The following is a 26279-nucleotide window of genomic DNA, read 5'->3' on the forward strand; positions in this document are numbered from 1 at the left end:
TCTCTTACTTACTAAATACGTTCTCCATTCTTTACGCCCTTGCAGTCCATATGGTCTTCACTTCCATTGCATCTCTGTAGCAGTTATCTTCCCTATTCCCCCCCTCCAGTTACCCTCTACTGGGATAACTCTGAACTCCCCTGCAAAAAGGACAATGCCAACTCAGGGGCGGACAGAGAGGCAGTGCATACTTTCTACGTACCTATACGGAGAGCATCAGCTACCGTTTTGGTCTTTATTGATTTGAACAGTTCAGCAACAACCCAGCCTACCCTTCAAACTACCCTTATCATCTAGGCTCTTGATCAGACCCGAGATCAAAGCAACATTAAATAGACAGGCATGTGAACCTCAACATGCAAAAGGTATGGCCAGCACCCTTCACTAAGTTGACTTATCTACCTGCTATTGGTCCGCCTTTGGCCACAGGGGGAATGCGGTGTGTAGTCTTAATGTGTGAGGATTTATGTGCAATATGTGCAAATCATATGGGCATCACTAAGCTTCAAAGCAATATTCTTAACGTTTAAAGTGTGAATATCAACTGCTTGAATAGTCCACGATGCCTAAAAACTGCACACTTTAGAAAGCCTTTCCATGCTTCGATTGCTCACCATGATGGAAAGGTTTTCCGTGCCCTTTACACGTAGGACAGAAACTTTAACACTCAGTATCTGTAGACAGTATCTCTGTATGCTGAACAGAGTCAGTTTGCCTTAATAGTGCTAAGGATTGCTCCAGTAAAGAAAGTCCCTGGGATGAAGGGATTACCCGACTCCATTTTTATATGGCACAGTAATCGAAGAGAACTGCACTACTAGCTGAAGTCATTGGGGACAGCAGGGCATGCTGCGTGCAAGCTAGACAGGGTGCAGGGTGCAGAGAAGAAAATCAAATAGTGTCATTTAACAAGAGCATCACGGGCAACCAGGTGACCCTTAATACTTAAATTCCGATGACGTCAGTTGGCTGTTGTCCTTGAAGATGGCAATCCTCAGCATGCAATGACTCATCGCAGTGTACTCCGCAGTAGACACTTGCACCTGTGGTCTTGTACATCAACTCCAGGCTCTGGTGAAGGGATGACTTAAACTGTAGGTGCGCCCAGGCGCTCAAGCACCTCTTTGTGCAAAGCTTCGCTTTCTTCTGCTTTCCTTGCCTTCAGCGCTACATTACAGAAAGATCTCTGTGCAAAGATATGCCCTGTCTTTGGATTTCTGGTATCAGATCAGCTGTTACACACAAAACACCCAACAGCACACGTTACACAATCCTCGCACACTCATTCATTACAGCATATCATTGTCTCTTCGAGGGGTATCAGCATCCCCAAAACATTACACATTCCTAACCAAATGTTTACTAGCATAACCTGTCAAAGTACTTATTGAATAGAAAACTGAAGGCATGCCCAACACACGAGAAACGCATTGCATAATCAAGTACCAGCAACCAAGCAACACAGTGCACTAATACCTGCCACTTGCCTCCTACACAAGAACATGGAGACAGAACTCTGATCACACATCTACACCTCGTGAATATGGAACTACTTGAAGGCCAGGCCCCAGCAGCTATGCCTTCCCCACCAAGCTACATACTACACATACACTTCTTCGGGGCTATAAATATACGGTACCGAGGCAGAAGATACTAAACTACTTTGGTTTAGTCCTCTACCGTGACAGAGAGGAAACACTTAGATGCTCATTGGGAGTTCTGAGGGCCCTTTGCATCGGTTATTCCGCACGTGGAATTACTTTTATCACAGGGTTTAGTCATTTCAGAATGCAGGATCAAGAGTTATCCCATGATGAATTGGGAACAATCTGGATAGGGGTCTGTGTTTTTGCACAACTGTTAAATGAGACTCGTGAGGAAGGTCAAGTTTTCCCGAGACTCGGAAAACAGACAGAAACCCACCCGTCTGATACATTCTCAGTGACTCATTACCCTGCCAAGACCACACTCCACAAGCGAACTCAGACTCCGCTCTGTCATGGAAATCTCAGAGGCGTTCCTGAAATACCGGATTCGCTGCAGTGCTTTGGTAAAGGCCAGCTTGGCGCATTATGAGTGCAAAAAGCCAGTAACACTTGGCGTACCTGTCTGTGTGACTTTGCTTCTCATTGTTTTATCGAGCGCGTTTGCTGCCAAGTTTTTAAATAGCAAGTCCCAAAGTCTCCCGTCCCCTTCCCAGACCAGGAATTGGGTTTTAAAATAGAATTCTTGCATTGTTACTTGATCTTTTAATAGCTCTGTCTCCCTGAGAATATTCCCAGAAGATGTATTGTCTTGAAAATAATTATGAAATAAAGCATACGGGACCTGAGCGAGCAGATCCTTAAAGGGATTCTCTCCTTCAGGCACTTGCCACAGTTAAAAGGAGACATTCCACAATGCCTCGTCCTTTGCCACCCTACCACGATGCCCCACGAGGCCCGTTGCAACTATTTGTTTTCATGACTACCCATGTTATTTTTAAGAGGCCTTCCTGACTTAAAATATTTCTTAATTTATCTCACCCTAAATTGGAGGTAATTCAATGCCTTGGCAACCAACAATGACAGGCACTGGCAACGCCAGTGGGTATGGCACTGGCCACCAGACTTTTGACTGTCAATGCTTGTTTGGTTTTGTCATGGCTTTTGCAAAACTTTATTTTTGCGGAAGCTGCTGGGCCCTAATTATTGTTATAAAAAAAAAAACACTGGCTAAAAGCAAAATATTTTTAGGTCTCAAAAAGAGCACAGAACCACAGTAGTTCCTAGGACTAATGGGGATTGCTTTGTATATGTGTGCGTTCCTTGTGAAAATCAGAATGCGATCACTTTAACACGTTCGCTGCCAGGCCTTTTTTTTGTTATTTGGAGCAGTTCGGGCTTAGGCCCTCATATCGTTTTGTCCACATAAGCTACCCACGCCAAGTTTGCGTCCTGTTTTGTCCAACATCCTAGGGATTCTAGAGGTACCCAGAGTTTGTGGGTTCCCCTGAAGAAGACCAAGAAATTAACCAAAATACTGCGAACATTTAGTTTTTTTCAAAACAATGGGGGAAAAGGGCTGGAGAAGAAGGCTTGTGTTTTTTCCCCCCCTGAAAATGGCATCAACAAAGGGTTTGTGGTGCTAAAATCAGCGCAAAAGCAAGGACGTAACAGTTAGGTCCTTTGCTGCGAAGGGGTTAAGTGCAGTTAACCAGTGACTGAACTTTAAAAACATTCAGTTCTATCCCCATTTCCAGGTGAAACGGTTCTTTGGCATTTACAGTCAGAGCGATAATTTATGATCCAAGTGTCCAGGGTGTAGGTCAGAAGGGAGGTGGTTTGGAGACCAGTGTTTGGTCTTGGGTAAAACATGTTGGCATTCATGTGTATTGTGTAAGGCAAATGACTGAATTCAATGATTGACACCATCTCCAGCCCTCCGTTTCCTTTGCTGCATCCTTGGAAATCTAGATCTTTATTGTGATTAATTCAGCTGAGGTAATCCAGGACTTCAACTTTCTTAATGCATTGAGTGCTTAAATGAAAACCTGGGCTGGAGTGCGGTATGCCTCATGACAGCAGTCTGGTAACCCTGTAGAACTAGTATAGAGCTCACTTGTACTGGTAGGAGACACTTCATCACAGCTCATTTTTTAATTGTAACTATTACCACAGGGCAGACTCAAAGTACTAAAGGCAAGGGCATTTTTGCGTTAGAGAGGAAGGGCAAGCAGCAGCTCTGGCCACTGACTGCCTGTATCAGAATGGGGTCTAGAGAGCGCAAGGTACTTATTCATTCAGTGGTACCCATCCTTAGTGTCTTTCAGACATCAGTATCATCCAATTATCAATCCTTCCTTTGTGTGCATCTTTTGTTTAAAAACACGAGGGTTCTCTCCCAGTTCCACCTCTACCTGCAAAAGAGGTATGCCTTGGAGCACTATATTGACAGGATTATGACGCTTCCCAAATACAACCTGCTTGTATGCAAACTGGTGACTGATACTCTGGGTAGGGGTGGAATTTCTTGGCTTTACAAATCTCTGGTCACAAACTCACCTGACCCCCTGGGAACACTGAGGTCCAGCTGAGAGGAGGATGTAGGGACCCTAGACAACGACTGGGTGGAAGCTATGATGGTCCCAAGGGCGTTAGCAATGTCAATGCGACTACGCTTAGTCCAACTCCGGTACTTTCACAGGATCTATTGTTCCCTTGAATGCTGCTGGCGCATGGGCCGGGCCCACAACAATGTGCGCTGTGGGTCTGACCCGGGTACCTTTTATCACACTATGTGAAAGTTTCCAGGGGTGCTGGAATATTGGGCATTGATTGTTAGGCACATTGGTGGGGTGATGGGTAGCTCACTGGAACCTGATCCCAAAATAGTGGTATTGGTGGATAATGGACTCTGTGGAGGACTCCAGGGCTATCTGTGCACTCCTCATGACGGCACATATGGTAGCCAAAAGAGATCTGGCTAGACACTGGAGAGACGAGCAGGCCCCATCCATCCAAGAGTTGATTCACGGCATGGGTTCCTGTGCCGCTTTAAAAAAATCTGTGTACAAGGAAAGGGCATTCCACAGAAGTTAATCAGAATCTGGGGTGTGTGAATTGAGAAGTCCGACTGTTGATGTTTTGGTCAAATGTTACGGTATTATGTGCCTCTGCTTCAGCGGCTGTGATACCTGCCTTTGATGCCTCTATGTGTAACTTTCAGTAATCTATTGGCCTTGCTTAATGTTTATATTGTGGTTCAAAAGTTCAATCCTTGTACTATTTATGTTGCTTAATCAAAAAAGCAATAAAACGTTTCGTTAAAAAAAAAGAAAAACATGAGGGTTTGGGCAGAATAAAGTTTTCAAGTCGAGTGATTACTATTAAGGCAACAGTTCTTCAAGACATGTTTGCCTGTACTTTGTGAATGTGTCAGAGTACATAGCATGTTGTCTGTAAAGGAATGTTCTATTTATTAAAGGTGAGTTTTCTGTTAGTAAGGCCAGGTGGATTATTCTGGAGAGAATAGAATGCATTTCCAGTGACAGTGATGGAATTCGCCCAAAACATTTGGGGGCACTATGTGTTCTGATGAGGAACATCACTAAAATACGATAGAAATGCTACAACTAATGTTTCTAAGCTACTGAGGCTACTTGCATTTGTAGCTGTGAGGCACAATTCATCTGGAGTGGTGGTGAAAAAAGGAGGTTGTCTGGCTGTTCGGGTCTGGCTTCACATTGAGAGTAGAGCCCCACTGATCTGCTCAATAGGGTTGATCCCACTTCTGGAATGGTAAACATGTGTAAAAAATGTAATTGTTGCCTCGCTGAACTTTATCACTCATAGGCTCGAGTCAGTAATCACAGTTCAAAGTGTGCCCACGTTATTCCCTGTCCTCCACAGACAGCTTTCAAATGTGACTGAATTGCTCAACCCCATGTTCAAGTTGTAGCTCAGTAATAGAGTGATTTGAGAATAGGAGAGTCTGAGATTGAGAGTGTGTGGTAGTGAGTATGTGAAAGCATAATTGTCTCACCCTCGCCCTCCGACCTAAAGTGGTGGGTTGAAACAGAGGTAGCCAACTCTGGATGGATGTGTGTTGTTGTTTGATTGGTATATTATGTTTGGATAATTTGTAAGGCGAACACATGGATCAGTTGTGTTTTTAATGTGTCGGTGTAAAGAAAGCAATCAACATAGAAGGTAGAAGAAAATTAGAATTACATTGTAGGCTTGATCTATACTGGGTTCGTGGCTAAGGAAGGGTATGGGTTGGAGGAGGTCATCAGGGCCCTTCCTCCTTCTGGTTGGTCACCTAAGAGTATCGTTGGTTGGTTTGTGTTTTCTGGTGAAATGTTGCTTCTTTCCATAGCAGAAACGTGGATGACTTGTTCTGATAGTTAGACTATTTAATTATATTACTGAATGATGTTTTAAAACCATTTCAAAGTTTATTTTTATTGTTGAGTGTAGATGTAGTTATACTTTATTTTCTTTTTGGATGAATTGGTCTTCTAGTTGGTGCACTTCATTCTATTATTGACAGTTTTTACACAGTTAAGATGGATTGTTTCCATAGTGAGATTGTCTGCTGTTGACTATAGTCCTTGAATTGTTGGATTATTTTTTTTAAATCACTGTTTTGCTGTACATGTTTTTTTTTTTTTTTTAGAAATTGTTGGTAGGTCTCTTTCCACTGGTGTCTTTCCAAACTGAATCCATGTCTTTCCATTCTTGAGCTGCTTTTTGCTTTCTTGGATTGATTGTTTACATTGTTCAGTAATTCACTGATGTGTGGTTATCATGTTATGGGGCACAAAGATTATGACATCTTATTGGGTGTAGGCAAGGCATCATTGAAGAGAAACGGTTGGTGTTTTTCAGTGAATAATTCGATATTTATTTACGAGCCACAACTTATGCCTTGGCTATTATCATAGGATCTCTCGCCCTACTGATTGAACTTTCAGGGATTTATAAGAAAAAAATAATAAACTCCGTCTTTGTTGAGGCGTGTCTCTGGCAATGCCGGGTTTACAGAATGTCACACTGTTAGTGTATTGGAATTGTGGGCTGAGCTTTTGCAAAGCTTTCCTATTTTTGATATTTGTTAATTACTTTTTGAAAACAGCAAGCCATTGAACATGGGCATCACATTTGTACAGCCTCAGACAATGACTAGGTATGTTCACTTTACAGTAAATTAGTCAGAGAGCTTTGTCATTTGGCAGAAACCTGCAAACATTAAAGTGTAAAAACATACTAGTCTGGTATGAGCTACTATCGTTGAGCCTAGTCTTTGATACAGTACAAAATGGCTCTGTAGAGCCATCCCTTACAAGGAAGAATTGTAATCAGCACATGAAGCCATGATACTCTCCTCATGAACCCCATGTCTTGGGGAACATTTTTGGGCAGCCCTAGCTTCCCAGTTAGCATGTACCAGGCTATGTTTTGGCACCAGATTTCGAAGATTGGTTGATGGGTATTTACTCAACTACAAGCAATATCTAGTCTCTCCTATGGCCAACTAACATTATAAAAGATTTTAGTATGATTGGGGATATACAGCTCACCTGTTAGGCTTTGGCATGCCTTTCGAAGCACCAGAGCAGGAAGTGAACACCCCTGAACTGACTGTCGCGACCTAATAATCTGGTAGCAAAACAATTAATTTATATATACATATTTTTAAAATCCAAATACAGCTTTCATGTTAACTTAAAATGGAGTTCCCATTTAGTGAGAATTATCCTTTTGCCTTTACTGTTGGCTTTTCACAGGCGTGCTTATATGCTTCTTTTGTGAAGTGACTCGACTAAATCTTCTCGTTTTGATCTTTTCTGTTTATAAATACCTTTGCCTTTCTTTTTTTAGTTGATATTCGTGAAATCAAAGAAATTCGCCCGGGAAAGAATTCTCGGGATTTCGATAGATATCAAGAGGATCCCTCATTTCGACCGGATCCAGCATACTGCTTCGTTATTCTCTATGGCACAGACTTCCGGCTCAAAACCCTCAGTCTGCAAGGTGGGTCTTTTGCAAAAATCAATTTTCTTCTCCCATCCTAAAACAATTGTTTTCCTTAAATGCTTTTTTTTAGCTTTCTAATATGACATCTTTGACTTCACTATATTAATTTTGTTTAAATTCAGTCATTTAAATGTTTGCCCATGCTCACAATGCTTTTCACTACTGAAACTGGAACGGCTTAAAGGGGTGGTAAGGGGCAGGGAATAAATTGAGAAAAGCCAGTAACAATAGCACATTAGAAGAATTGTGGCGAACCATTCAGTGCGAGAGAGTGGTGACAGTTTTCTTCTGAACACCATACATTTAGCGTTAGTTGTCAAATAAATTGCTGTATGCAGCAGAGAAATTGAAAAGTTAATAAATAAGACTCAACCTATCTCTCCTGGGTGTGGAGCTCAATCAACATATTTTGTAAAAGCTTTTTTCCCTGAGATTGGAGGGAAAATGTTTGGGTTTGGATGCAAGCCTGTTTAGAAAGAGCAATTTCTCCCAGCCATGCAAGAAAAAGATAACCTGGGAAAAGCCTGAACCTTCTCCTTTTTGACCAGCAAACTGCGTATAGCCAAAGTTATCCAAGCAAAGCTTTCTTTCTTCCATGAGTTTCCTTATAAAAAAATACTCATATCATATGTAGACGATGTCATCCCTGCATCACTAGGGAAAGCCATTTCTGATGATGACATCAAACCACTATTCAATTTAGTCCGAGTCCCACTCTACTGAAACATTTTCCCAAGAGTAGGCAAACTGTGTCTCTCTTGGAAAAAACGTAGCAGTGACCAAGATGGACCTGGTTAATTGCCAACCTTATAACATACTTCCCATTTCTGGGTAAGATGATCAAAAAGGCAGTTGCGACTCAACTGCATGGGAAAAAAACTAGAACATTCAGTTCCAGATTACCAGTCTTGATTCATATATGAATGCAGTAGCAAGACTACACTACACAAGCATTCTATGACACTGTTAATTGTAACCCCTGTCGCCTTATCTTGCTGGATCTCTCTTAACCCTTCAGTACTCACTGTCACCAAACATCACTCAACATTCCATCCTCAATAACTGCTACAATGGGATCCTCCTTCAGTGGTTTGTTTTACCTTTGCAATAGAGCCCAACTCTCCTAAAACAGAAACTTCAGATCCAACTACAGCTTCAAACTGTCTGCTTTCTGGCTGTCTTTAACCTCTTCATAAAACCCATTGATGCCCTGACTAGAATAGAAGATCTATCAATATGCAGTCAACAGGAAACTATAGCTGAAAATCACTTTAACCCCTTTGCTGCCAGGCCTTTTCCCCCTCAGATGCCAGGCCTTTTTTTGGCTATTTGGGGCAGTTCACACTTAGGCCCTCATAACTTTTTGTCCACATAAAATACCCATGCCAGATTTGCGTCCTTTTCTCCCAATACCTAGGGATTCTAGACGAACACAGAGTTTGTGGGTTCCCCTGAAGAAGACCAAGAAATTAGCCAAAATACTGAGAAAATTTAGTTTTTAATAAAAAAAAAAAAACAAATTGGGAAAAAAGGGATGCAGAAGATGGCTTGTGTTTTTTCCCCGAAAATGGCATCAACAAAGGGTTTCCAGGTGCTAAAATTACCATCTTCCTAGCTTTCAAGAACAGGCAGACTTGAATCAGAAAACCACATTTCTTAACACAATTTTGACATTTTACTGGGATATACACCATTTTTACTATTTTTTGTGCCTTCAGGCTCCTTCCAGTTAGTGACAGAAATGGGTGTGAAACCAATGCTGGACCCTGGAAAGCTAAACATTTCTGAAAAATAGACAAAGTTCTGAATTCAGAAAGGGGTCATCTGTGTAGATCCTACAAGGTTTTTCTACAGAAAATAACAGCTGAAATAAAAGAAAATATTGTAATTGAGGTGAAAAAACCCAGCAATTTTTACCCACGTTTTACTCTAACTGTAACTTTTTCCTGCTATGTCAGATTTTTAAAAGCAATATACCGTTATGTCTGCTGGACTCTTCTGGTTGCAGGGATATATAGGGCTGGTTAATCAAGAAACCTAGGTACCCAGAGCCGATTAAGGATCTGCACCTTGCAGTGGGTTTTCATTCTATACCGGGTATACAGCAATTAATTTGCTGAAATATGAAGAGTGAAAAATAGGTATCAAGACAACCTTTGTACTTCCAAAATGGGCACAAGATAAGGTGTTAAAAAGCAGTGGTTATTTGCACATCTCTGAATTCCGGGATGCCCATACTAGCATGTGAATTACAGTGCATTTCTCAAATAGTCGTCGTTTTTACGCAATGTCTTACATTTGGAAGGAAAAAATGTAGAGAAAGACAAAGGGCAATAACACTTGTTCTGCTATTCTGTGTTCCCCCAAGTCTCCTGATACAAATGGTACCTCACTTGCGTGGGTAGGTCTAATGCCTGCGACAGGAAACGCAATATGGACACAACACATTTGTACTTTGAAATCTGATGTTTTTTTTTTTTTAAAGTGTCTAGCTGTGGATTTTGGCCTCTAGCTCAGCCGGCACCTACAGAAACCTACCAAACCTATGCATTTTTTAAAACTGGACACCTAGGGGAATCCAGGATGGGGTGACCTGTGGGGCTCTCATCAGGTTCTGTTACCCAGAATCCTTTGCAAACCTCAAAATTTGGCCCAAAAAACACTTTTTCCTCACATTTCAGTGACAGAAAGTTGTTGAAATCTGAGAGGAGCTACACATTTTCTTCCACCCAGCGTTCCCTCAAGTCTCCCGATAAAAATGGTACCTCACTTGTGTGGGTAGGCCTAGTGCCCGCAGAAGGAAATGCCCCAAAACACTAAGTGGGAAGGGGTGGGGGGGGGAGTACCTGCGTTTTTGGCCCTGGGCTCAGCAGCCATATAGGGAAACCTACCAAACCCAAACATTTCTGAAAACTAGACACCCAAGGGAATCCAGGGAGGTGTGACTTGTGTGGATCCCCCAGTGTTTGCTTACCCAGAATCCTCAGCAAACCTCAAATTTAGCTAAAAAAAACAAAATCAAATTTTTCCCACATTTCTGTGTGGATTCACTGCTCCGGGACAAATTTCCTACCACCCAACGTTCTTCTCAGTCTCCCGGTAAAAATTATACCTCACTTGTGTAAGTGGGCCAAGTGCTTGTGACAGGGAAGACCCAAAAACATGTCGAAATTGTAGGGGAACCAAAGCGGGTCCAAAAGGGCAGTTTGAGAAAAAAAAACATTTTTAGGCTGACAAGTGGGGCAGAATTTTTATCAGTACCTATGCAGCAATGCTGGGTGGTAGGAATTTTGTGGATTCTGGAAGGTTCCATCACAAAAATGTGGGAACAATGTGTGATTTCCAGCAAAGGTGGAGGTTTGCAGGGCATTGTGGTTAAAAACAAATGGTGTGGGGTGCATGTTACGCACACCACCCTGGACTCAACCATATGTTTAGTTTTCAGATGTGTCTAGGTCTTGTGGATTTTTCTACATGACAGCGTCACAAAGTCCAAAAAGTGCAGCCCTCACCATTCCAAGTGGGACGATTTTGAGAGTTAGACAAGCTCTCATGGCTCAAATGTAAAACCAAAATCCAAAATAATCAAATGTCCTCTTGCTTGCCGGGGGATAAGGTGTTTTAGTGTGCGGGGCAGAGCTGAAAGACTGTTACCCCCTTCAGTTGGGGTGGGGTCATAACATGCCCATACTGGTTGGTAGCCACCACCCCACAATTTTATTTTTAATTCCCTGGAATGTAGTAGGGTTTCTGCCCCCACCCCCCCAATAGAAAGCACTCCAATTGGGTAGACATCCTGCACAAAACCGTGGCCTCTTCCTGGATAAATACGTGGGGCAAGATTCATTCTGGCACAATACCCGTTTCACAGAAATTAAAACTCAACTTAAAGCACATACAGATATAAACAAAGCAGATTCTCATGTTGAAGCCCCTCTCCTGTAAAGTGCTGATCATCCTAATCACTTGCCCATTGTCAAGGAAAAGCATTTCCACCTTGAAATGATATCTGTAGTTCTTGATGGAGATGTGACAAGCGGGTTCTTTCTTGTAATCTGCTGCTGAGACCAGATATCGTGTTCTCTTTTTTTAAAAACAACAAGTATGTGAAATGGCCTAGAGGCCCTGCCCTTTTGACCTCCACCTCATATACATTAGTTCCATGCAACATCTTCCCGCCATTTGCCCCGTATAACGGGCAGCTTACTAAAAGGACTCCCTGTGGCCAACCAAACTGTACACGGCTGAAGGTCGTGCGTGGGGCAGGGCTGTGTGGTTATAGGTGTGGGCCACAGGGCCAGGCCCTGCGGTCAATCCCCATTGTACACGACCAAAGGTCATGTGTGGCGCAGGTTTGGAAGGTTATAGGGGGTTGGCCACAGTAACCAAAGGTTACAGGAACGTAATGAGGGTCACATTTGAAATGTATAAAATCAAAGAAATTCAGCAATTACAGTTAGAGGTATTACTAGTAACTATAACTCGTGCTCGAAGGTAACTATAACTTGCACCTTCGCCATGCACTGCGTAATTACCCCAGATATTACAGCACTTGTGAAATCTTTTAAAACACCATTTATAATATCACTGCAACATGTGCATTACCGTTACTGATGGCAATACTATAACAACTGAATTTCTACGGTTTTGTACCTTTGAAATGCAAGCCTAACTACTATAACGTCCCTGAAGCCTTTGTTTTTCTTTTTTTTTTTTTATATATCTCCCCTAGTGGCAGTAGCCACTAGACAGTAAGGACCTAGTTTCTGTAGAAAAAGTGTTTTTGATTTTGCTAATCACTTTGGTGCCGTTTGATGAATCTTCACAAAAAAAAAAGAAAAGGGGGTGGGGGTGGTCCCAAAGCATGTTTCCCCTTTCATTTACCGGGGAAAAAATACATAAATAAATAAATAAAACACAACAAAGGTTACAGGGACGTTGTAGTTTGGAAATATTAATTAAGAAACCATAGAAACTCACTAAAACAAAACATAGGTTGCAGGATGTTATATTTAGGCTCACATTTTAAACGTACTAAACCACAGAAATTCACTCGACTATAACTGGTTCCTAAAGGTACTGTAACTCGTGCCTTCGCCATGCACTAATTACCCCACAAATTGCATGGCCGGGGCGCAAGTTGTTGTTACTTGAGATAACTAATTATAACAGGTGAATTTCTATGGATTGGTACATTTAAAATGTGAGCCTAACTATAACGTCCATGTAACCAAAAACAAAAAAACTCAGTTTATGACAGCAAAGTGGAGGGGGGTTAGGGGGAGACTTCAGAGTCTTTGATTCCTCTGGGTGTATTGATGGGTCAGGCAGCCTTAATCTGCACATATCTGCTGGAGGGGCCTCTTTCTTCCTTCTGGTGCCTGGTATCTCTTCAGTGCTGAAAATGTTGAGCATCTTCCACAACACTTGCCTCCACATGCTGTGATGTGCTCAACTTCTCTTCCACTCATGCCAAGGAGTCTTCTTAAAGCAGAAGATGAGACAGGCATCGCAGGTTGAATTGTTGTTCTCCAGGGTAAGGAAGAGTTTGAATTAACCCCTTCGCTGCCAGGCCTTTTCCCCCTTCTGTGCCGAGCCTTTTTTTGGCTATTTGGAGCAGTTCGCGCTTAGGCCCTCATAACTTTTTGTTCACATAAGCTACCCACGCCAAATTTGCGTCCTTTTTTTCCAACATCCTAGGGATTCTAGAGGTACCCAGACTTTGTGGGTTCCCCAGAAGGAGGCCAAGAAATTAGCCAAAAAACAGTGAAAATGTAATTTTTTTTAAAAAAATTGGAAAAATGGGCTGCAGAAGAAGGCTTGTGGTTTTTTCCCTGAAAAGGGCATCAACAAAGGGTTTGCGGTGATGAAATCACCAGCTTCCCAGCTTTCAGGAACAGGCAGACTTGAATCAGAAAACCCAATTTTTCAACCCAATTTTGGCATTTTACTGGGACATACCCCATTTTTACGATTTTTTGTGCTTTCAGCCTCCTTCCAGTCAGTGACAGAAATGGGCATGAAACCAACGCTGGATCCCATAAACCGCAACATTTCTGAAAAGTAGACAAAATTCTGAATTCAGCAAGGGGTAATTTGTGTAGATCCTACAAGGGTTTCCTACAGAAAATAACAACTGAAAAAGAAAAATATTGAAATTGAGGTGAAAAAAAACATCAATTTTTCTCTAAGTTTTACTCTGTAACTTTTTCCTGCAATGTCAGATTTTCGAAAGCAATATACCGTTACGTCTGCTGGACTCTTCTGGTTGCTGGGATATATAGGGCTTGTAGGTTCATCAAGAACTCTAGGTACCCAGAGCCAATAAATGACCTGCACCCTGCAGTGGGTTTTCATTCTATGCCGGGTATACAGCAATTCATTTGCTGAAATATAAAGAGTAAAAAATAGCTATCAAGAAAACCTTTGTATTTCCAAAATGGGCACAAGATAAGGTGTTGAGAAGCAGTGGTTATTTGCACATCTCTGAATTCCGGGGTGCCCATACTAGCATGTGAATTACAGGGCATTTCTCAAATAGATGTCTTTTTTACACACTGTCTTACATTTGGAAGGGAAAAATGTAGAGAAAGACAAGGGGCAATAACACTTGTTTTGCTATTCTATGTTCCCCCAAGTCTCCCGATAAAAATGATACCTCACTTGTGTGGGTAGGCCTAGCGCCCGCGACAGGAAACGCCCCAAAGCGCAACGTGGACACATCACAGAAAACAGACCTGTTTTTAGCAAAGTGCCTACCTGTAGATTTTGGCCTCTAGCTCAGCCGCCACCTAGGGAAACCTACCAAACCTGTGCATTTCTGAAAACTAGAGACCTAGGGGAATCCAAGATGGGGTGATTTGTGTGGCTCGGACCAGGTTCTGTTACCCAGAATCCTTTGCAAACCTCAAAATTTGGCTAAAAAAGCACATGTTCCTCACATTTCTGTGGCAGAAAGTTCTGGAATCTGAGAGGAGCCACAAATTTCCTTCCACCCAGCGTTCCCCCACGTCTCCCGATAAAAATGATACCTCACTTGTGTGGGTAGGCCTAGCGCCCGCGACAGGAAACGCCCCAAAGCGCAACGTGGACACATCACAGAAAACAGACCTGTTTTTAGCAAAGTGCCTACCTGTAGATTTTGGCCTCTAGCTCAGCCGCCACCTAGGGAAACCTACCAAACCTGTGCATTTCTGAAAACTAGAGACCTAGGGGAATCCAAGATGGGGTGATTTGTGTGGCTCGGACCAGGTTCTGTTACCCAGAATCCTTTGCAAACCTCAAAATTTGGCTAAAAAAACACATGTTCCTCACATTTCTGTGGCAGAAAGTTCTGGAATCTGAGAGGAGCCACAAATTTCCTTCCACCCAGCGTTCCCCCACGTCTCCCGATAAAAATGATACCTCACTTGTGTGGGTAGGCCTAGCGCCCGCGACAGGAAACGCCCCAAAGCGCAACGTGGACACATCACAGAAAACAGACCTGTTTTTAGCAAAGTGCCTACCTGTAGATTTTGGCCTCTAGCTCAGCCGCCACCTAGGGAAACCTACCAAACCTGTGCATTTCTGAAAACTAGAGACCTAGGGGAATCCAAGATGGGGTGATTTGTGTGGCTCGGACCAGGTTCTGTTACCCAGAATCCTTTCCAAACCTCAAATTTTGGCTAAAAAAAACGCATTTTTCACACATTTCGGTGACAGAAAGTTCTGGAATCTGAGTGGAGCCACAAATTTCCTTCCACCCAGCGTTCCCCCAAGTCTCCCGATAAAAATGATACCTCACTTGTGTGGGTGGGCCAGGTGCCTCCAACAGAATAAGGCCCAAAACTTGTAGAGATACAGGGGATAGTACTGCGAGTTTATAAGGACATATTCTTTTATACATCTTTAGACTGACTCTGCTTTGGGGACCCACATACGTGAGGTGTCATTTTATTTGGGAGACTGAGGGGAACACTGGGGAGTAGGAATTTTGTGCTGGAGTGGTGATCGTACGAAGAAAAGTCAGGAAAATATGCTTTTTTTAAGCAGATTTTGAGGTTTACAGAGGAGTCTGGGTAAGAAAATGTTGGGGGATCCACGCAAGCCACTCCTCCCTGGACTCCTTGGGGTGTCTAGTTTTAAAAAATGTCTGGGTTTGGTAGGTTTCCCTAGATGAAGGCCGCAAACAGGACCAAAAACATAGGTGCCCTCTCCCCCCCCAAACACAGGTAGTTTTGTAATATATCGTTTTGATGTGCCCACATACGTCCGTGATGTGCCAAACACTAACATTTTGAAAAGAAACACACTTAGGTTATGTGAAAAAGACCCCTCACCCACCAACCAAGTTGGTGGCATGCTTCATCATCGGGGTCCCACCTGAGGCACCTAGCGTGTCATAGGTGTGCTGCGACGCCTGATTACAGCGGAGCAGGTTTGGTCATTTTTACCACACATACTGGTTGGATTTGGCACGAGGGTGAGTGATGGTTCAGTGGATCAAATTTTACTAACAAGAGCTTTCACAAAAATGAAAAGCACTGTTAGTAACTGAAAGGCAAAAAACTGAACCAATGATTCACAACTCGTGAGCTGTAAAGCCGCGACAAGGCACCAACCGCTTTACAGTCCATTCACACAACTTTCATACATGACACACACAAGGCCATTCACACCGCCAGCCACGGGCCCAGCACATTACAACACTCACATCGACAGACAGCGCCACTCAAGGGCCCATCACTTACATACGCCCACATGCCTGATACAACAATCACACCAGCTGATGGGAGTGTGTGGACTGGTGTTTGGCTGGCAGTGTGTTGCAGTAGCCAACATCAAGTCAATATGTACAGTCTCAGCCAAGCCCCACTCCACACACAATGGCATCATATATTTTTTTTTTTTTTAAACAGAGGAACCCCTAACTAAGTAGAAAGAATTACAAAACAACAAACACAAAAGCTCTAACTAAGAACATGACAGAAATGCTAACCATGAAACTAAACACATGAAAATACAAAACAGACATGAGTTTACACTCATGGTTGTTCCCAGAAATTCTTCTGGGTGTGGTAATTCTTAAAACAAGCACCGACACACAGCCCAGGCTTTGAAGGACAATCTGGGCAGTACATTCGAGACTCCCTCCGGATACCTCTTCGAAAACACACTCTACCTTTCTTAGCTGGAAAGTCTTTTTTGGGTGTGGGAGGAATGTGCTCAGCAAAGTGGCGATCTTTCAATCTAGCCACATCCTCCACCACTGCTTCTCTAGGAACTCTGGCCTGTTCCACCACAATAAGGCTCTCTATCACTGACTCCTGAAATTTCACAAATGTCATCTTTGAGTCTGGAGACCTATCCCTAAACACAATAAAAGCATTGAAGGTTGCTAAGTGGAAGAGGTGAAGTGCTAACTTCTTATACCAAACATAAGACTTACGAATAGCAGTATAAGGTTCCAACCTCTGGTCAACTCTATCTACACCTCCCATGTGCTTATTATAATCTAAAATGCACACAGGTTTGCGCACTTCAGCAACCTGGCCCCAAACAGTCACAGGGGAAGTACTCTCATCATGGATGGTACTTAGCATGTAGACATCCCTCTTGTCTGAAAATTTCAAAGCTAGCAGCTCCTGGTTCCGCAAGGCACAGCACTGTCCCCTCTCAAGTTTTTTACAGACAAGCTCCCTTGGATAGCCTTTCCGGTTAGAACGGATTGTGCCACAAGCAACTGTGTCCACTCTAAACAATTCCTTGAACAACTGCACACCAGTGTAGAAGTTATCTACATACAAATGGTGACTTTTGTTGAACAGTCGTCTACCAAGATCCCACACAATTTTCTCAGTAACTCCAAAAGTGGGAGGACAACCAGGGGGGTCAATATTGGAATCCCTACCAGTGTACACACGGAAACTATACACATATCCTGTCCTACTTTCAGACAGCATATACAATTTAATTCCATATCGTGCCCTTTTGCTAGGAATGTACTGCCTAAAAACCAAACGACCCTTGAAGAGGACCAAAGACTCGTCCACACTTATCTCTTTGCCTGGAACATAGACCTCCGAAAACCGATCTACAAAATGATCAAGGACAGGCCTAATCTTAAAAAGACGGTCAGAATCTGGGTGATCTCGTGGCAAGGCTAATGCATTGTCAACAAAATGCAGCATCCTAAGAAGAAGCAAATACCGATTACGACTCATGGTAGCTGGAAATATAGCTGTTGCCATCAAGGGACTAGTAGACCAATAAGAAGCCAGTGACGGCTTCCTTATCAACCCCATCAAAAAAGTCAAACCCAAAAACTTTTTTATCTCCTCCAAATTTGTGGGAATCCACTGGGCAGCTCTAGAGTGTGGCCTAAGTCTAGCAGCGTTGTCCCTCAAATGCTGCTCCGCATACAAATTAGTCTGCTCAACAATCTCTTCCAAAAACACATCATCCATGAATAACTCAAAGAAATTGATAGGCATAAAGTTCTCTGTATTGGCGTTACACCCCGGGAGACCAGTAAAGGCAGGCAACTCTGGCTGCTCCATGTTTGGGGCAACCCAGACATCAGGTCTTCTAACGGGAAACCTTTCAGCCCCAGGTTGCTGCACTATTGGCACATCAATGTCCTCCTCTAAAACAGAACCTTCATCTGCACTGAGTGTGGCTTCATCATCAGAAGATTCCCCTCCAACAGAAACATCACTGCCAGAATCTCTGACTTCCTCCTCTGCCTCAGATGCAGAGTCCGTCTCATAGTCATGATCAGACTGTGACTCAAAAAGCATACCAACCACCTGCTGAGCGGTCATCCTGCGGCTAGCCATGATCTCTCCTGCTAAAATTAACTGGACAAATTCACCACCAACAACCAGCACTGTGTAAGACAAGTAACAAAGTGTAGCTTTGTTAGTAAGAGTTACAAACTCAAAAACTATACCGCTCACTTGCCTGAAAAAGCTTGATTCACCAGCAACTACACAGCAATCACCAATGATATCCCACTAAAAAGAAAGAAAGAAAGGCAAATTAGAAATAAGACAAAACAAATATCATTGTGCACAAACCTAAGGACAATTTCACACACAATCCTGCATTTAGTACACCCCCTACAAACATGTCATTCATGCATGGCAACAATACTCCTTTGGAGTAAATTGTTTTTACTTACCTAAAACATGCAACTGTGCAAACTGCAGGTCAACCACCGCCAAAACCGCAAGGAGCCACAGCAAATAAAGCAAAAGCTTTGAACTAGAACAAAAAGGAGGAAAACATTTTTTATCACAAATGCAAAGACTTCTTCAGTTGACAAACACCCCACCATCAAACATTTTAGAAATTGGTGCCTAAGTGGATTCTGCCATAGGGGCAGATGGGCCTACTAAAAAAATAGGCCTGTCTGCCCCAAGGAAGCCAAAAAATACCTTTAGTACTGTGTCCCCATGGAGAGCGACCCTTGCCAAAGGGGACAGCCCTCAAACAAAAAAAAACAAAAAAACCACACACAACACTATCCCTGGTGCCTAAGTGGCTTCTGCCCCCTTGGGGGCAGGTGGGCCTAAGAAAATAGGCCCATCTGCCCCCAGGGGGTGTAGAAATGGCCAACAGGTCAATGCCCCCCTTGGGGGGGGCGCCCCGTGACCAAGGGGACGCCCCCCCACAAAAATAAACAAATAAAAAAAAATCCCTGGCGTTCTAGTGGTTTCTGCCCCCCTTGGGGGCAGATCAGCCTAAAAATAATAGGCTGATCTGTCTCCAAGGGGTGCAGAAATGGCCTGGGTACATGTGCCCCCAAAGTGGGGGGCGACCCTTGCCCAAGCCCCCCCCCATCCACTAACACACACACACACACACACACACACTATCCCTGGTGTCTACGTGGCTTCTGCCCCCCTTGGGGGCAGGTGGGTCTAGAAAAATAGGCCCATCTGCCCCCACGGGGGGCAGAAATGGCCAACAGGTCAATGCCCCCCTTGGGAGGGCGCCCCGTGCCCAAGGGGACGCCCCCCCACAAAAATAAACACATAAAAAAAAATCCCTGGCGTTCTAGTGGTTTCTGCCCCCCTTGGGGGCAGATCAGCCTAAAAATAATAGGCTGATCTGTCTCCAAGGGGTGCAGAAATGGCCTGGGTACATGTGCCCCCAAAGTGGGGGGCGACCCTTGCCCAAGCCCCCCCCCATCCACTAACACACACACACACACACACACACACACACTATCCCTGGTGTCTATGTGGCTTCTGCCCCCCTTGGGGGCAGGTGGGTCTAGAAAAATAGGCCCATCTGCCCCCAGGGGGGGCAGAAATGGCCAACAGGTCAATGCCCCCCTTGGGGGGGCGCCCCGTGCCCAAGGGGACGCCCCCCCACAAAAATAAACACATTAAAAAAAATCCCTGGCGTTCTAGTGGTTTCTGCCCCCCTTGGGGGCAGATCAGCCTAAAAATAATAGGCTGATCTGTCTCCAAGGGGTGCAGAAATGGCCTGGGTACATGTGCCCCCAAAGTGGGGGGCGACCCTTGCCCAAGCCCCCCCCCATCCACTAACACACACACACACACACACACACACACACTATCCCTGGTGTCTATGTGGCTTCTGCCCCCCTTGGGGGCAGGTGGGTCTAGAAAAATAGGCCCATCTGCCCCCAGGGGGGGCAGAAATGGCCAACAGGTCAATGCCCCCCTTGGGGGGGCGCCCCGTGCCCAAGGGGACGCCCCCCCACAAAAATAAACACATTAAAAAAAATCCCTGGCGTTCTAGTGGTTTCTGCCCCCCTTGGGGGCAGATCAGCCTAAAAATAATAGGCTGATCTGTCTCCAAGGGGTGCAGAAATGGCCTGGGTACATGTGCCCCCAAAGTTGGGGGCGACCCTTGCCCAAGCCCCCCCCCATCCACTAACACACACACACACTATCCCTGGTGTCTACGTGGCTTCTGCCCCCCTTGGGGGCAGGTGGGTCTAGAAAAATAGGCCCATCTGCCCCCAGGGGGGGCAGAAATGGCCAACAGGTCAATGCCCCCCTTGGGAGGGCGCCCCGTGCCCAAGGGGACGCCCCCCACAAAAATAAACACATAAAAAAACATCCCTGGCGTTCTAGTGGTTTCTGCCCCCCTTGGGGGCAGATCAGCCTAAAAATAGGCTGATCTGCCCTCAAGGGGGGCAGAAATGGCCCTAAAAGACATGCCCCCCAAAGGGGAGCGACCCTTGCCCAAGGGGGCGCCCCCCCATCCACTACACACACAATCCCTGGTGCCTAAGTGGCTTCTGCCCCCCTTGGGGGCAGATGGACCTAAAAAAAATAGGCCGATTTGCCCCCAAGGGGGGCAGAAAAGGCCAACAGTTCACTGCCCCCCCCCCACATAAATACACATAAAAATAAAAAACCCTGGTGATCTAGTGTTTTCTGCCCCCCTTGGGGGCAGATCTGGCTAAAAAGTAGCCAATCTGCCCTCAAGGGGGGCAGAAATGGCCCTAAAGGACATGCCCCCCACAGGGGAGCGACCCTTGCCCAAGGGGGCGCCCCCCCATTCACTACACACACAATCCCTGGTGCCTAAGTGGCTTCTGCCCCCCTTGGGGGCAGATGGACCTAAAAAAAAATAGGCCGATCTGCCCCCAAGGGGGGCAGAAAAGGCCAACAGTTCTCTGCCCCCTTGGGGGGGGCGCCCCTTGCCCAAGGGGGCACCCCCCCAACATAAATGCACAGAAAATATACATCCCTGGTGATCCAGTGGTTTCTGCCCCCCTTGGGGGCAGATCCGCCTAAAAAGTAGGCCAATCTGCCCCCAAGGGGGGCAGAAATGGCCGTAACTAATTGCCCCCACAAGGGGAGCGACCCTTGCCCAAGGGGCCGCTCCCCGCAAACAAGAAACAGTAAAGAACAAAAAAAAAAAAAATCCCTGGTGTCTAGTGGGCATTCCTGCTGCCCGATCGCAATGCGATCGGGCAGCAGGAATGCTCAAAGAGACACCGGGGGAAAGGAAAAGCCTTTCCTTTCCCCCGGTGCCTCTTTAGCCCAAACCCCCCACCCACCGGGAAGAGGAACTCACCTCTTCTCCGTTCGCCGCACAGGAAGCAAATGGCTTCCTGTGCGGCGAAATCCCCATAATGAAGTCAGCGCGCGATCGCGCGCTGATGTCATTATGGGGGGGTGGAGGGGTCGGGGGTGGAAGGGGAAGGGCTTCCCCTTCCATCCCTGACTTTGGGGGGGTGGGGGGAAGCACACAGAGGGAGCGAGAGCGCTCCCTCTGGGCTGTGTGCCGAGGACGTAGTGGTTACGTCCTCGGCACAGCAGCACTGTGCCGCAGGACGTAACCACTACGTCTGCGGCACAGAAGGGGTTAAGAGGTTGGAGGAAGGATTCCTGCAGAGTGAGCACTTCGTTTGATAACGGACCTAGGAGAGATTATCTCCACCAGGAAGGCCACATTTCAAGAAAGGAACTAAGGGCACACGTGTAGATGTTTCAGAAGTGTTCCCATGAACCTGGTGAAAACTACTTTGAGGATTCACATAGGAATCTGAGGTACTCAATGGGGTACCACTCTCTTGAGACCCTTCATAAAGGCCTTAATGACTGGAATAATAAAGCAGAACATGCTTGAGTGTAAATAGATGGAGCAAAGTCTCCTTTTTACAAATGCACAACTATAACTTGTGTGTGCCCTCATCATACATAGTGTTGGTATCAATTATGTAATTTCTCATGTCACTACAGATGTTATAAATGTTGTCATTGAACATGTCATGCATGATGTAATCAGTGAGGGCACACGCAGTGCACTGAAAATGGCAAATTAGTTACTCTGTAGCACAAGTTACAGTTGTTTTAGTTAACTATTAATGTTGAATTTCAGTGATTTGTTCACTTAAACAGTATGTTTTACCTGACTTTTTCCACTATAACATCCCCTTACACCTTTGCAACTTCAGTGAAATTGTAAGTTTTATTTTAAATGTTTGTTTTTTTCAGTGAATTTTTTATATATATTTTTTTGTTTAAATGTAAAGTAGGATGTCCAGCATTGTGCACAGCGAGAGATTAGGTGCCCAACACACACACACACACACACACACACACACACACATATATATATATATATATATATATATATATATTGTAATTGAGGTGTAGAAAGTTAAGAAAACACACTTCCATATTGTGAAGAACTACTTTAAAACTAATGCGAATATTAATTATTCAAAATCATCTTTAACAGTTTTGTGGTCTGCTTTACAAGAATTTATATTTGTAATTATAAGCAGAACCCTTAAAATGTCAAAAGACTTCTGGGCCTGATTTAGATATTGACGGACAGGTTACTCTGTCACAATGGTTATTAATATACCAGCCGCCGAAATCAAAATCTCGTAGAATATAATGGCATTTAGATTTTGGCGAACAGGATATCCATCACCATTGTGACTTAGTAACCCGTCCGCCAATATCTAAAACAGCCCTTTATTTTTTTTTTAAGGAAGTTTTACATCCTCAAAACATCAGGAAAAACTATATTAAGTGAATTTAGAGTCATTTAGGTCAATCAGTGCCCTTATATTATGACAGCATGACCTTGCATGGTAAAAACGATGACATTAGGCATTTCACATTATATTGGAGGCATTAGAATTTGTGAGAATAGCGATTCTGCAATTAAAATGCAAAGTGAATCTGGATTTCATTAAAGGCACGGAGGCTAGCATTATTCATTAATCCATTTCATGCTACTCCATAAAGCAATTTAAAGAATACACAACATCATAAACAAAACGATCCAGTATTAAAATCTCCCCCCACACTTAGACAGTCTCTTCTCAGAATCTTATTCCTCTTTTAAATGCGAAAACTTTGTTTCCTCTTCCTAACCTTTTCTAACAAATCTTCTTCTCGAAAAATACCATCTTCCTATCACCGGTACTTCATTGAGTGTTTTCTGAAACAAGAATACATTTTATTTTATATTTTTAGTAATCTCAAAACATATTAACCACCAAACGTTTTCAACTGCTTAAATGTACATATCCATCATAATTTATTATGTGTGTGTGTGTATATATATATATATATATATTTTAAAATTTTCATTAAAACTGGGTGTGGCAGGTGGAGTAATGTTAGCCTCCATGTCTTTAATGACATCCAGATTCTCTTTACACTTTAATTGGAGAATTGCTGTTTCATTGCAAGACCGGAGGCTATCGGTATGCATGCTGGTTGCCTCTAACACCACATTAGCCATATGCTCAATTGGTTTACAGTAATGTTTTGCAAATACAGAAGCATTAAACTAATCAACTGCTCTCATAAGGGCTTCCAAATTTCCACCTTTCCAAAATGCTTGACTTGCCATTGCGCCTCACACTGAATGAGCTTGAAATTTTTGCAAATCAACACCAGCCTTTTGCATGGTACATTTTACCCATCTTGCAGTAGTTGCAGTAGTCACAGCTTTAAATGTCTTCAAAGAAATCAACAATTGGTTCACTCCATCAGGGTGACATTCCTACATTCTAGAATCGTACTGCTTCACACAACCTGCCACACACAGCTTTTTACAAGTTTCAAATTTAGGATAGAAAATCATATCCAACATTGTCATAGTTCTTTTGGTAATTTCAAGTCACTCCAAAAGGATCATCAATTCTGTTAGTCACCTCTTTTGCCTTTACATCTGAGACTCTGCGGCATGACACTAAACATAATGAACATGCTAATTTATTACTAGGCTAAGAAATCAACAGGGTTAAAAGCATATATACATACCACACAACCTCATATCGTGCTCTAGGAGGTCTACATAATCTGATAATCTTCATTACTCTACAATTCAGCACATTTTTTTCCCACACTTTCGCCATCAGCCTGACTGTGACTGGCAGATACCTCAGACCTATAGCAATTTATTGTCCTGTAGCTGCATCCTTTCTCAAACTGTTCCACCAGAAAATTGACCACCTCTTCTGTAGGAGGCTCCATGGGTTCCTAACCCCTTTCCATGCACCAATATACCCATATCTTCCAAATTCCTTTGTATATACATCTAGTTTCTGGGGCCCACGATTCGTCAAGTAATGCCTCTGCCTTTCTCAAAAGTACCGACACATGTGAAGATCGCCTAACACTCTCCCAACAAGTAGGTTTAAAACCCCCCACTTATAGTAAGGAATGTTATTTTCTATCTGTGTCCCTCAAAATACCCTCTTCTGCAGGAAGATAAAAGGGTACCTCGCATGCAAGTTCCAAGAGCATTGGAAACCACACCTGAGACTCCCAAATTGGATTTACCAGCACTAGAAGACATCCTTCTCTCCTTGCTGTCTACAGAACTCTCTGAATCAAAGCAAAGAGTGGAAATGCATAAGCAATCATTCCCCTTCAATCCTGCAGAAATGCATCCACGACTAACGCACCTGGATCTGGCATCCAACTGTAATAATCGTTCACCTGAAATGTTAGCCTGCTTGCAAAAAAGATGTATCTCTGTAGGGCCCCAAAGCCTGTCTGTCTTCTTGAAGCACTCCTGATTAAACTTCCAATCATTGAAATCCTTTAATAAATGTGAATTCCAATCCACACTTACATTCTCCTTTCCAGGTAAATATTCTGCTTTTATATTGGTTTTGTGCACTAAACAAAATAATCAAAGCTCTTTCGCCCAGTCTGCTAATCCTTGGGACCTTGTTCCTCCTAAATGATTTATATATGCCAATGCAGAAACATTGTCCATCTTTAACAGAACTTCTTTCCCTTGCAAAACGTGCCTGAAACTCAGGAGGGCATAAGGTCCTGTGATCAGCTCCAAACAGTTTATACATTACTCATTCTTTATTTGACCACAATCACCCAGTTTCCTGTGCACCAAAACGTACACTCCAACGGGCTAGGCTTGCATCCAATTCCAGAATGAAATGTGGTATACATCCAAATATGCTTGCCCATTCCAACAATCTAAATTCTCTAACCACCATTTAAGCTCTATCCTTTTTCCTGATCCAGAGTTATTTTGCCTTCATACCACAAGCCTACCTGATGTGCTTTTGCCTTTACATTCTGCAACACTCGATAATGTAAAGGACCTGGCGATATTGCTTGTATTGAAGAAGACAGTAGACCTATCAATCTCGCTAGTTCCCTCAAGGTCAAAACATCTCTTTTTAACACTTTTCAATCTCTTTATTTTTTCACTTTTTTCGCTGGAAGAAGTAAAAACACATTGACTGTATCTATTCGGAAACCTAAATACCCCAGAGAGCATATTGGAACCAACACAGACTTTTTCCTTTTCACATCAAAACCGACCTCCTCCGATAGATTCTTTACGATTTTCCAATTCTGCCTGAAGGTGATTCAAGCATTGAGGCATAATCAGAATGTCATCTAGGTAAATCATGCAAACCTCCCTCTCTATCAGGTAAGATAACACTGCTCTCAGTACTTTAGTGAAACACCAAGGCGCAGAGGAAAGGCCAAATGGAATACAGCAAAATCGATAAACTTGATTGTTCCAAACAAGCTGGAGAAAGGGTTGACTCTTTTCTGCTATTGGAATTGTAAGGTAAACACCTTTCAGATCCAACTTTGCTAACCAATCATTCCTTAATAACATAGCTCTCAAAAGATGGATACCTTCCACCTTGAAATGTCTGTATACTAGGAATGTGTTCAGGTCTCTTTAAGTTTATTATCGGTCTCCATCCTTTTCCTTTTTTCTTCACCAGTAACCATGTACTCTCAAACACCATACTCTCTTTGTTCACCTTTACTG

At 43.6% G+C, this 26279-nt stretch overlaps 1 protein-coding gene across 2 annotated transcripts in view; it reads left to right on the forward strand.

The window, feature by feature from the left end:
- The window catches only part of PLCG1 (phospholipase C gamma 1), a 775517-nt gene that overhangs the window by 172430 nt on the left and 576808 nt on the right, over window positions 1-26279 (forward strand). For both annotated transcript variants that reach the window (XM_069243788.1, XM_069243789.1), the window contains exon 2: window positions 7365-7517. In XM_069243788.1, coding sequence (XP_069099889.1) covers window positions 7365-7517 — 153 coding nt within the window. The remainder of the gene's footprint in view (window positions 1-7364; window positions 7518-26279) is intronic.

Source organism: Pleurodeles waltl, chromosome 7, assembly GCF_031143425.1.
Source record: "Pleurodeles waltl isolate 20211129_DDA chromosome 7, aPleWal1.hap1.20221129, whole genome shotgun sequence".
Lineage (NCBI taxonomy): Eukaryota > Metazoa > Chordata > Amphibia > Caudata > Salamandridae > Pleurodeles > Pleurodeles waltl.